Consider the following 13389-nt stretch of genomic DNA (forward strand, 5'->3'; position numbering starts at 1 on the left):
TCTCTCTCTGTCTCTCTCTCTGTCTCTCTCTCTCCCCCTCCCTCCCTCTATCTCTATCTCTGTCTTTCTGTATCTCTATCTCTGTCTTTCTGTATCTCTGTCTCTGTCTTTCTGTGTATCTCTCTCCTCCCTGCCCCACCCTTTCTGTATGTCTGTCTCTCTTCTCTCCTCTCTCTGTTTGTCTCTGCATCTCTGTGAAAGGTTAGCCCATGATATAAAGAGGACATGACCAAGAGATATACAGAATAGTCACATTTATCAACAGTTTCTCAGAACAAAGTAGATGACAAACAAGAGGATAGCAAAAACAGAAGCACCAGGGGGAACTTATTGGAGGTCATCAAAAGCAGGTATTCTTTAGAAGAGAAATCCAAGATCTTCAACTTGTGCTCTTTTCCATGATACAATCAATCCAGAGTCCATTCTATTGGGACTTGATAATATGCATATAGCAATAGCAAAAAGGAAGAATAACAATACCAATACAGAGAAATGTGAATAAAGAAATAGCATTCCATGACTTTGGTAGTTGATAGTTGACTCAAAGTATCTAGCATATATCATGTGAGAGTTACCCAATCCAGGCAGCATTGGTCTTATCAGTATGTAAGGGAACACTATGTAGTATCACAGCATTTTGTGATACCCATGTTCTTTACTGGTTACTTGCTCTGATTGTAGAAATCTGTTAAAGAAAGGAAAAGGCTGGGACATGATTAAGGAAAACTCAAATTAGTCCTTGGTAACTTAACAGATAGACAGTAGGATCAATCATCCTTAGCTCTGTGACTTAAGTTAAATGTCACAATTAACAGTAAAACATGCAGTCATGACTCAGGAATAACCAGGAAGTAAACTCCTTTTCAAAGTTTCACAAAGGGAAACTGAGCCAGAACGAACCTATCTTGGACAGAGACCAAAAATTGCACTTTCATTCTGTTTCTGGGGAATTCCACTTATGACAGTTTAAGTTCACATTTTCTCTGAGTAGCTTGTGGCATTAGCTTGTAGCAATTTTTCCAAATGGTAAATTACTGACTTAAGGATCCATCAGGCAACAACACCTAAAGTCAAACCTTAGAATAAAATTTATCATAGTCCCAAAGTCTTTTACCCCAAATTACCAGTTACAATTTCAGGATAGATATAGTTGTTTTCACTCATGGATTGCTAAAAGCAATAAAAATTTACCAATATATGTATATCTCTTTGTCTCTCTGTGTCTGGGTCTCTCTGTCCTCCCTATCTCTCCCTCTGTCGCTCCATCTCTGAATTTCTGATCTTTCTCACTCTCTGAAGATACCTGTATTTGCCAAGGTTCACTTATAGAACTTTTTGCTGGGTAAGTTGGCAGAAGAGATCAGTCTGTTGATATAAGTTTGAATGTGAAAAGATCAGTCTGTTGATATGAGTTTGAATTCTACCATAAAATGGCAATAAATAAATAATAATTTTTTAAAAATCTTCAAGTTTAAAAACACACAAAAAATGACTTAGACTGTTTTACTTTGATCCAATTGTTTTTTAGAACCTTAAAACGACTAGGGAAACAGACAAACCCTGAGTTATTATTGATTGTTAGAAAGAACACACTTTAAAGACTATTTGCTCAATTCTCATTTTTTAGATAAGGAAACTAAGACCCATTTTTTTTAAATGAAGCTCACAGATTTTTAATGATCTCTTTGAAGTAGAGAAGGGCATGAATGACAATCTGGACATGACTGATTTTGTAATTAACGAAAGTATCCTAGAGAATTTTTCTTTTTTTTCTTTTTTCCCTGTCACAGATGCTGAAATTCTCAATATTACCACTAGGGAAAGAAGCAACACTAAGAAGGAATGAAGACCCAACGTTAAGTCCTAAAGAGCATATGGTAAGAGCATCAGATTCAGAGCTGGACAGAATCATTTAGTCCGATATCTGTTCCCTTATTCTACAGATATAAAAGCTGTGAGGGGGAGAGGGGAGGGGAGGGGAGAAGAGAGGAAAAGTAAGAATGTGTAAAACAACAGAAAGAGTGAATCTTCTAGCTTTGATACTTGGTTTTGCCACTAACTTGGTATGGGACCATAAGCATCTCACTTCCTCCCCAGACTCACCCCTGCCCTCGAACCTCAGTTTCCTTGTTTATTGAATGGGTTGGGGGAAATCATACTTGTGCTACCTATCAGGACTCTCTAATGAAAGTACTCTGAGATCTGTGCATTGTATACATTGCCATTTAAACACTGAATAAATGGGAGCTAGGAATTATTGCTCTGCCATCCACTAGCTTGAGGTTGTTAGATGGTGCAGAACAAGTTTGAATCTGGCCTCAGACATTTCCTAGTTGTGACCCTGGGAAAGTAGCTTAACCTCTCTCTGTCAATATTAGTTTCCTCATCTATATTATGAGAAGATCAAATGAGATATTTGTAATGTGTTTTGTAAATATCAAGAGTTATATAAATGCAGACTATTAATAAGTCATTGGCTGTGTGATGTCATAATAAAATCTGACATTTATATAGTTCTTTGGTTTCTCAAAAGCATTTTGAATACTTTAGCTCATAATATTATCTCATTTTATCCTCATAGGGAGGATGTAGAGTTTGAATTTGATCAAAGGCATTGGGGAGTCATGAAAGAGAATCATGGTCAAAATGAGGCCCTAGAAAGATGAGCCTGATGGTTTCAGGAGAAAGAATTATAAGGGAAAAAGATGGAGAAAGAGAGATAAATTTGATCTTTACAGAATACTATTATTGACTCCATTTTATGGTTGAAGGAAACTGAGACAAATGGAGATAAAGTGATCTGTCCAAGTTTATGCAGTAGGTATCTAAGAATAGATTTGAACGCTGGTTCTATCTGCCTCTAAAAACACTGTCAAGGACAACTTTGATCATACAAAATGCTGCATGATAGTCCAAATGTAAACTAGTTGGCTCTGATCTTCCTTTTTCAGTTCTGGGCTCAGCACATCATCCATTTACCATGACTAATACAGATAGATCTATATCCTGATAGACTGACTTATTGAACTGCCTATTTCAGAATCTAGTGAAGACAGATTTCCCCAGATGGATTACAAGCTTCGCTCTGTTGGTTAATACCCATGGGTCTCATTGAGGAAACCCAGAAGTGATCTGGGCCTTAATACAATCAGCACAATGTCAGCTGCAGGCAATTGTTATACCTGGGGGACTTAAATGTCATTTATTGATAATCCTTTGTCTATTTGGACTCTACACCAAGCAGCCTCCATGAGACTGACTACAGAAGGTACGATGGAAAAAATATTTAAAACTATCATTTGGTGTAAAGAAAGGGCCACAGATTTGTTGATCAATCCAAAGCTCAACACCACTATAGAATAAAAACTTTCTTCAAGAGTTAGAAGGCACTGAACATGTGGTGAATATAATGAAAAATAAAATCAGCTGAATCTATCTTGACCTTTGTGTGAGTCATCCTACCAACTACAGTGGTGACAGAGAAGCTTTGTATTGCTTGGTGTGCATAGAGGATCTCTCCTCTGCCCTAGAGAGATTTCCTAGAGGAAGAATAGAAAGAGGAGAGGTTGAGGGAGGTAGTAAGAGCTATTCTATGGTCTACTCATTTCTTAGTCAATCAATATATATATATATATATCAATATATCAATAAGTATTTATTAAATTCTTACCATGGGCCAGATGTTTGATAAAGGTGAGGGAATAACAACAAGGGAGATACAGAGACAATTTTAAAGCTTTTATCCTCAAAGAGCTTCAAGTCTAGGAGGAGAGAGAACATGCACATGGGGGATAGGGACTGGACTTAGAGAGTTCACTAGAAACACCTGGATGAGGATACTCCCTCTGCCATTACAGATTAGCACCTTCTTGGCAACATTTAGTTTTGGAGAGCTGCCTAAAGCATAGACAGTAAGGCTAGGGATATACAGTCATTTCTAGTCAGATACAGACTTGGATCTAGGTCACCCTGGCTCTTATTCCACTTATTTTATATTGTCTCTTAACATATACATATATGAGAATTTAAGTAGAAAATGCACAAAAGAAATACACAACAACGTTGGGAGGGAGAACCCTAGCAGTGGAGGTTATTAGGTAAAGCTTCCTATGGCTGAATTGGGGAGAACAGAGGTTGGTTCTATGAGGCACAAGTCACAGTATCATTGATTTAGAACTTGAGCATATGGAGGGGATAATGTGTAAGAAATCTGGAGAGGTAGGAAGGGACCAGGTTGTGATGTTTTAAATTCCAGACACAAGAATTTATATTTAATCTAAGAGCTAATAGGGATCCATTGGAGTTTATTAGGGTTGGAGGGGGACAAGTTGGGGGACAGATATGACTCATTCTTTGTGCTTTAGAAAAGTTACTTTGGGGAGTTATATTGCTGTTATTTGTCCTTTGTTCTCAAAAAGTAGTTAGTTGAGAAACTAAAAAAAAAAGCTATTGTGCCTCTGTATCTCAGCTTTCTTAAGTGTACAATAAGAGGGTTCTATGCAATTACTTCAAAGATCCATTCCAGTTCTAAATCTATTATCCTTAGTTCCAACATTTTATGTTCTCTAGTTCCATTCTCTTCTTACATTAATTTTTTTGTCATTCCAAAGTCCTTTCAAGCACTAACATTTTTTGTTCTAGGTTCAAATGTTCCTTTCATCTCTCACATTATATGTTCTGTGTTCTAAGATCTAAACTTCTTATTCTATGATTAAAAATTCTTCTCAGGTTTAATGTCCTAGAGAGTCTCCATCCTTCAGCCTCTTTTTATCTTTTTTCTTCCTAAACTCTGATCCTTTACCAACACAAGCTGCTCACATACCTTTTCAAACATGTTAAAACTCACAAATTTTACTTTCCAAGTACCAGAATCACCTACTGGATTAAAAAGCATCTTAGGAGACTTATAAACACAAAGAGGTAAATGTTCAGTTCAATGTAGTTTTCAGGCTATATTACCTGGAAGGCAGGGAAGGAAAGAGATAGGAAATGTATCATAAAGCTCCAAAGTTGTCTCATGGTACTGTTTTTAGATTAGATTTTATTATCATGCATTAAGGTCAGAGATGGTCTAAAAAATTTTAGCTAGCTTGTCTTTGGTTATGATACTACAGGTTGAAAGGGGGAAATTTTTCCTAAATAAATTAATGTCATAAAAAATATTAAGAGAAATATTTAACTGCTTTTAAGGAAAAAAACACTTTAAAATATTTTTCTTAAGAGTAATGAACTTTTGTTTAGTCCTTAAACCAAGAGAGGATATGCTAATTACAATGATTCATATCTCTTCATTAAGGTAGATCAGGCAATGCTTATTCTTAGTAAAACATGGTTGAAATTATTGAAAATCCTTAAAAGGAATAAAATAACATTAAAAATATGTATCAGTCTTTCCTTGAAAATAGGGATTACTTCATTTTTATCTTTGCATTTCTAGCACTTAGTATAATGTCTGGCATATAGCAGGGATTAAAAAGTGCTTATTGATTGATTGATTATATCTTCCTCTTTCCTGGCATAACAAAATGGGCTTTCTCAGGAAATGTGAGTTCCTTGACACTGAAATTCAAATATGGTCTGATGGGGCAGAAGAATTTTTATCTTCCTTTATAGACATTATGTACCCTAAGAACATGTTAGCTTTTCTGGCTGTTATGGTTCACTCTTGACTTGTACTGATTTTATATTCCACAAAGTCCAGTAGATATTTTTATCATGAATTGTATTCTAACCATCCATAACTTTCCCTTCTTATACTTATGGATCTGAATCTTGGAGAAGAGGGATTTCAACATATTTTAATGAAGATAAGAGGTAGCATCCACAGTGAAAAAGAATTCTGGGTTTGAAATCCAAGAATGTGAGAACAAGCTCCAACTTTGGAACTTATGGAAATGTCCTTGGGCAAGTCACTTAACCTCTGTGACTTCAGTTTCATCATATGAAAATTGAGAATGTAAAATAAGATGCCATCTGAGGTCCTTTCCAATTCTAAGTCTGTGGGATAAATCATTCCAGTCAAGAGACATGCAAAGGATCATGCATTTTTGTGCAAAATCATGGAGATGAGGGATAACAGAAGGCAAAGGTTCCTTGAACAAAATATGGATTTAACCTTTCTACAGAATCAGATTAAATTGAGCCATGTATGAATTTTTAGACCATAAGTTCATAAGAAACAGGGATCATCATTCCTTTAGATAAGACTTGTGAAGGCAGGAATGCTTCCCCCGCCCCAAAATTCTCCTCCAAGACTCTTTGCAGTATACAGGTGGGCCTGTATTCTCAAAAATTCTATCACCAGAGTGTAAGCCCAAGAAGGTCCTTAAACATGGGCCTGGTGATGGACTGTATGACTCTACCTCAAGGATTTGCTTAGTTTTATCTGCAAAAGAGGTTCATCACTAGAGGGCTGGCCACAAGGAAATGGATTTTTTTTTCAGTCACTACTCATCAATAACCTATACTAAGAATGGAGAAGAATAGAAGATCCTTGAGCTTAGGAGCTACTTTTTGTCCCATCTTCTCCCATCATTGTAGACAATGCCTCACATATGATGAATGCTCATTGAATTGAACTGTCAAATGGAAAGACTGTGAACTGCATTGATTAGCTGAAGCATCTCAACCATACACAAAGAAAGGAACTTCCAAGACTATCTAGTCTAGCCTGTCAATTTATAGATGAGAAAGCCAAGCCCAACAAGGTTAGATGACTTATCCAAGGATACATACAATGATTTGAACCTAGTCGATTGTACCACATGACAAGGGAAGCACTCACATCTTGATTCTTCAAGTATAAAGCAAAAACCCATGTGGATGTTTATTAAACAAATAGTAAAAATAGAAAATAGCAATGGAGGTGTGGAATGTAAGAGAGGGAGCTTCCTGTAATTAGATATAACCAGTGGCTAGATGACCACTTATTAGAGATCCTGTAGAACAGAACCATTCACATAAGGATTGAATAGAAAGCCTCAGTGAGTCCTTCCAATTCTGAGATACTGGGTTTCAGAGACAATTAGTCAACAAACCAATAATGTTAAAGAGGTAGAGCTCTGATGTGAGTAGAAGAGCAGAACAGTATATATTCTCTTCTCTGTCACAGAACTTCGAAAAAAAATACAAAACAACAAACCAGTAGTGGTCTTTCCCTGAGAAAAGTCCACAAAAGGGTCTTAGAAACTCCAAATTCCCTTCCCATTTGTCCATTAGAAATGGTGTCCTGGGCATAAAGGTCTTCCATTTCATAGTTCAAATAATTAAATCCAACAATAATTTATTAACCATCTACTAAATGTTCAAGGTGCTATAATCATAACAGCTAACATTTACACAGTGTTTTTAGGTTTGCAAAGTGTTTTACATATGTTAATTATTTTTAATCTCACAACTCCTGTGAGAATGGTGCTATTATCTTCATTTTACAGAGGAGGAAGCTGAGACACAGAGATGTTAAGTGACTTTCCTGGGATCAGGCAGCTAGTAAGGATCTGAGGCAATTTAAACTATAGAGAAAGGGCATGTACTAAAGAGACCCAGTCCAGGAATCAACAGTCTCAGTTTTGTATGATGATTTTGCTGATAAATGACAGTGTAACCTTGGACAAGTCATTTGTCTTTTCTGGGCTCCACCTTTCCTTAGATATGGATAGACTAGATGATCCACATGGTCTTTTTCAGATCTGACATTTTATGTTTTCTGTTCTAAAGTTTGATCCACCTCAAACATGTTATGTTCTAAAGTTCTTCCTGCTCTGTGTTCTCTGATCTCTTCTAGTCTTAATACTTCATGAATCTATTATGACTTTCGGTCAATCTATGATGGCTCCAGGTCAATCTGTGATGGCTCCAGGTCAAGGAAACTACCTTCAATTGACATGTGACAAAGCCTCAATAGCTTCTCAGAGAGCAGGTCCTCCTCCACTCAACCACCTGGCCCTCTCTGCAGACTGACCCCCTGGGCTGCTACACCACAGTGGGCTGTGAGTGATGGTCTTCAGTTTGCTCCGAATTGAGTCCTGTAGTTTTCTGTCACCCAATTGGATAGCTGCTGCTAGGGCCAACAGGAAGTAGTCAGTGGCATCATGGGCATCCTAATAGAAAAAAATATAGCAGTGAAGAGAAAGTCATTGAGCAGTATTCTTACTAGAGGAGGCCTGAGCTGTAAAGTCCCTCAAGCTTGTTTGGTCTTGGGGTCATATTGGAGGAGGTTTTGGAAGGGCATAGAGAAAAGACTGTGCAGATTGACTTCCTGACCTGTTATAATCATTAATGCTCAGAAACAGAGGGCAGGAAAAAAAAAGGAGCTACTTTGGATAAAAGAGTAATCTCTTCTTTTCATGAAATAGAAAATAATGTGGTATGTTAGAAATTAATGGTTTTAGTACTTTTTTTCTAATCCTTAATAGCCTTATAATCTAGGACAAATCATTTGTCCTTAATGTGCCACAGTTAAAGAGAGCAACACTAGTCAGACAAGGTTGCAGTAAGCAAAGTATTTCCAAATCTTCAAGTTATATGTATTTACTCTTACTCCTGTAGTTATTTCCATTTCTCCCATCCATACCCTTCTCTCTATACTGGTAGTCACTATGTTAGCTCAAGTTCCTGTCATCTCATCTATTTACAATAGATTATGATATTACAATTGTATTAGAATATTATTTGTATTACAAATTGCATTACAATTTGTATTACAATAATCAAATGGGTCTCCTTGCCACTAGTTTCTCCCTGCTCTAATGTTTCCTCCACAAAATTGTCAAATTTACCTACCTTAATCAATAAACTCCAGAGTCTTTATTATTCCAAGGATCAAATATTAAATCCTTTGTTAGACATTGGAAATCTTTTACAACTTGACATCAACCTAACTTTGTTCTATACATTATTTTCCAATTGGACATTTTTTTTCTGGCTGTCCCCTCTGTCTGCAATGTACACTCCCTTCTCAACTCTGCCTTTCCTCTTCAAGTGCTAATGCCTTCCTTCCCAAATTACTTTCTATCATTATATCCCCATGTGTCTATCCCCAATACCCAGCACAGAGTTCAAAGTAAATGCTTAATAAATACTTGATGATTTACTATTAACAAATGGTAAGAAACTATTTAAATATGATTTATTATGGAACATAAGCTCATTAAGAACTGAAACTATTTCTTCTTTATATTTATACATTCAGCCAAGTTCTTGGCATACAGTAAGTGCTTAATAAATGATTACTAACTGACCTAATGACTCTTTTTTTCCTTTTGACTGTTAATTTAAGTTAAGACTGCAATTTATGATGCAAGTTGCTATGCAGCCCAAATTTAGCCTATTTTAGGGATCTTTTAGGAAGACAATTCTGACCTTAAGCTGGTCAAGGGTCATGTGGCCCAAGCGACTGTACACCTTAACATAATACAGTGCCTCTTGAGAAGAGTACATCCAGGGTGGACAGAGACTCAGTGTCTTCAAATAGCAATCTTCAGCCATCTCGTACATATGCAGAGAGTAGTAGACTGTGGCCAGGCGATGAAAAGCCACCTGCTTTTGTAGTTGATCTCCTGAAAAGAGAAGGAACATAGTGGGATGATAGAGGAATGAAAGTTTCCCTAGAGACAGCTCTCCCCTTAATTTACAAGCAAATCAAATGAACAAGTAGCATTTCAAAGGGCAAAAAATTATAACAGGATAGAAAAGTGAATGGGGGAAAAACACAAATTAATTTTTGTAGGAAAAATTAACTGATTGCCAAGTTATCATCCTATCCCTTTTGATGCTTTTGCCCAACCTCTCCCTTCTCCTATAGTCAACAACAGGCAAGAAAGCCCTATAACCCTTGGGTTGGCTGCATTCTTTGTCACAGATATCTGGAACTATCCTCTTGGCAGTGTTCCATGAGAAAAATGTGTCCAAAGTAGGTTTATCCCTTAATTAGAACAGTTCTGGGTCTCAATAAAAAAGAAATGAGTCAGTTAAAGAAGAATATGAAGTATGGAAAGAAAGATTGAGGAGGAAAGAGAAGACCTGAAATTTTAATTGAATTCCATGTAGTTCAGAAGAAAATGAGAAACCAGTAGGAATACGAGAAAGGTAGAAAAGAGACCCTCTTGCAAAAGTCCTTATATATATATATATATATATATGTACATATGGGTACTGTCTCCTTCTTGGGAGAAAGTGTGGAAACTGGTAAGAATCACTTTCATAGAGGAGAGTAAACCCCAGTTTGAAGAATAGATCCAAATATAGTGACTGTGTCTGTGTGTGTGTGTGTGTGTGTGTGTAGGCATCCTACCCCAGTAGGATCACTGGTCAGTCTCACCTATTGAAAGAAACAGAGCTAATTCAATCTTCATATATTAAGAGAACAAGGACTTGCATAAAAAAATGGGGCAGGGAAAATGACAGTGCAGGGCTTCCAGAAGAGAAAGAACTGGTCATTAGAATGTTTTCAGGAAAGACATTTTTAAGTGGCATTTATTGATAATGATATATAAAAGTTAACTCAGGAGTTATGAATAAAAATTCAAAGAAAAGAGTTCTCTTGATAAACAAGTTACCTGTAACAAAGGTACTTGAGGCAAAATCCTCTGGGGAAGTTGAAAAATATTAAAGCTATGTAAGATTCTCTGAAATAACAAATGAAGTATCTCTAGTAGGTAGAGTACTGGACTAGAATCAGGAAGACCTGAGTTCAAATTCAGTCTCTGACACTTAGTAGCTATGTGATCCTGGGCAAGTCACTTAACCTCTTTGTCCTAGTTTTCTTATCTGTAAAATGGGAATCAAAAAAGCACCTACCATCTATGAGGACTGAATGAGATAATATTTATAAAGCATGATGCCTGGTACATAAATGTTTTCTCTTTAGAATCATTTTAAAAGTCAGTCAAAGAATCAAGTAAAAGATTCAAAGAAATAAAGACAAATCTTAGAGTTCTTGAAGAAACTGACAAATTTAACAAAATACTAGATAATGTAAAGCAAAAAACAAAGACACTTTTCACAGCAATAATTCTGTGAAATGGAATACATACAGAATGCCAAGGCAGAAGGAAAAATAAAAGAACTAAGTTTTTTTTAAGCAATATCTAAATACTGGAGAAACATTAAGACAACAAACAGAAAGACTTAACTTAAAAGATAAGACTTGAAAAGGTAATGTAGGTTTTTCAGGAAAAATATGTATTAAAAAAGAAAACCTCAATACCTTATTTCAGTAAGTCATATGTTGAGAAATTATAGGGGTAGGTAGTGAAAATATAGATCAAGAAAATCCAAGGAATACCAGAGAGAAAGTACAAGTTTTATTCATCGAAAGAGTAATGAAGTCAAATGTCAAAACTCCACCAGCAAAGAACAAAATTGCAGGTAATAAGGAAAAGACAACAATGAGAATTTCCAAGAATTAATACTGATAACATAAGATTATTCTGTGTATACAAGAACTCAAAGTAAAAAAAAATTAAAATGTTACTCCAAATAGCAAAGAAAATAGATTGTCAGCCTAAAGGAACATAAAACAATTAAGACTAAAGAGAGGAAAATAATTGACTATTTAGTAAAAGGAAGTAATTTGAGGTATTCTTCCAAAGAACTCAAGAGGTAAACAGGAAATTCACCTTGAAATTGATTAAATCCTAGAAAAATAATTTCATCTATATCAGCTGGAAACTGTGTATATACTAAGAAGTCAGTTTAGTTTGATTATAAAATGCATAAAGGGGAGTAGTATATAATTGGCAGCTAGATGGAACAGTTAATAGAGTGCTGAGCCTGGAGTTATGATGACTTGAGTTCAAATTTAACCTCAAATACAGTGTGACCCTGGGCAAGACACTTAACCCTGTTTACCTCAGTTTCCTCAGCTGTAAAGTGAAGTGGAAATGCCAAACCACTGCAGTAATTTTGACAAGAAAATTTCAAATGGTGTCATGAAGAGTCAGAAATTACTAAAATGACTGAACAAAAACAACCCCAAAACCCAATAACAATAAATGTATAATTAGGTAGTAACTCAGTTGTAAGGGGGTTAAGTGGCAAATGGGAGTTTATATGTGTTTTTATACACAATAGGGAGCCACTGGAGTTTATTAAACAGAAGATTGACATGGTTAGACTTTTGGAAGTTAGATGGAGGACAGGGAAGAGAGGGAAGTCATTTAGTCAAGGTGACCAGTTTTGAGGCTATAGTAGACTTGATGAGGCATGATAAAGGAAATAAAACTAGCAGAGAAACCCTGGGATTAAGTAGAGAAAAGAGAACAGATGGAAGAAACGTTAAAGAGGTAAATCCAAAAATTCTGCAACTTATTGAATATGATAGGGGATGTAGTAAGAGTCACTGTGGAAGGGACAGCTAGGTGGCACAGTGGATAGATCACTAACCCTGGAGTCAGGAGGACCTGATTCAAATCTGGCCTCAGATACTTAATAATTGCCTAGCTGTGTGATCTTTAAAAAAATTTAAAAAAGAGAGACTATGAAGTCCAGGATAACTCCAAGGATGTGACCCTTAGGGGGCTAGAAGGATGATGGTACCCTCAGCAGAAATGGATGGGAGGGATGGAGGAGTCCTTTTGTTTGTTGTTTGACTTTCTACTAAGCAAACAAGCAAAAAACCAACCTGCTCATTGTCTAAGAGACACTGAGAAGGCAAAGAGTCTTTAATGGGTTAAATAATCTAAGGAGAAAAATGTCTGATTAGAAAAAGTAGATGGAGAGCAATTAGAAAAAAATAACTAACCACTTCAGGGGGAAATTCATATTTTCTCATTTATAAGTCAATATTATATCTGGTAAGATAATGCCAATCAATGAATCAATCAACAAGCATTACTAAGAGTCAACTATGTACAAGGTCCTATGGGGATAAAAAGACAAAGTTCAAATAGCCTTTAATCTCAAATACCCTACTTTCTATGGCTTGAGACAACATGAACAGAGCTAAGTATGTATTTATAATAACAATATTAAAATAAGGAACTCACCTAAGATGAGAAGAGTGTAGTATTGGGTGTAGAATGAGGGGGAAAGCTAAAACAGGATCCTGATTTGAAAACAGAGGAAGATGAGAGATTTCCAATTTCTCCCATTGCCCTCAGGGTGGGATGTAATAGAGTTAAGGATATAATTTTGTGACTGTAAGGGCAGATCCTAAAGGAAGGAGTGGATACTGTTTGTCAGAGGATCCCACAAAGGTAGGAGGAGTAAGACTAGGGTCTTACAACAAATGCATAGGGAGGATTAGTTATTGTACTCACATGAACTGAGAAAAGGAAAGGTAAAGTAGTAAATAAAAGAGAACAGATACACACAGAGACAGCTGAAAGAGAGAAAGGGTGGGGGGAGAGAGAGAGAGAGAGAGAGAGAGAGAGAGAGAGAGAGAGAGAG

General features: G+C 36.3%; 1 protein-coding gene across 3 annotated transcripts in view; it reads right to left on the reverse strand.

Annotated features, from left to right (window-relative positions):
- Positions 1–239: 239 nt before the first annotated feature.
- The window catches only part of SH3TC2 (SH3 domain and tetratricopeptide repeats 2), a 96232-nt gene continuing 83082 nt past the window's right edge, over positions 240–13389 (reverse strand). For all 3 annotated transcript variants that reach the window (XM_074212365.1, XM_074212364.1, XM_074212363.1), the window contains exons 15-16: positions 9361–9557; positions 240–8099 (exon numbers count right to left, since the gene is read on the reverse strand). In XM_074212365.1, coding sequence (XP_074068466.1) covers positions 7908–8099; positions 9361–9557 — 389 coding nt within the window. In that variant the 3' untranslated portion in view covers positions 240–7907. The remainder of the gene's footprint in view (positions 8100–9360; positions 9558–13389) is intronic.

The sequence above is a fragment of the Macrotis lagotis genome, chromosome 1 (assembly GCF_037893015.1).
Source record: "Macrotis lagotis isolate mMagLag1 chromosome 1, bilby.v1.9.chrom.fasta, whole genome shotgun sequence".
Taxonomy (NCBI): domain Eukaryota; kingdom Metazoa; phylum Chordata; class Mammalia; order Peramelemorphia; family Peramelidae; genus Macrotis; species Macrotis lagotis.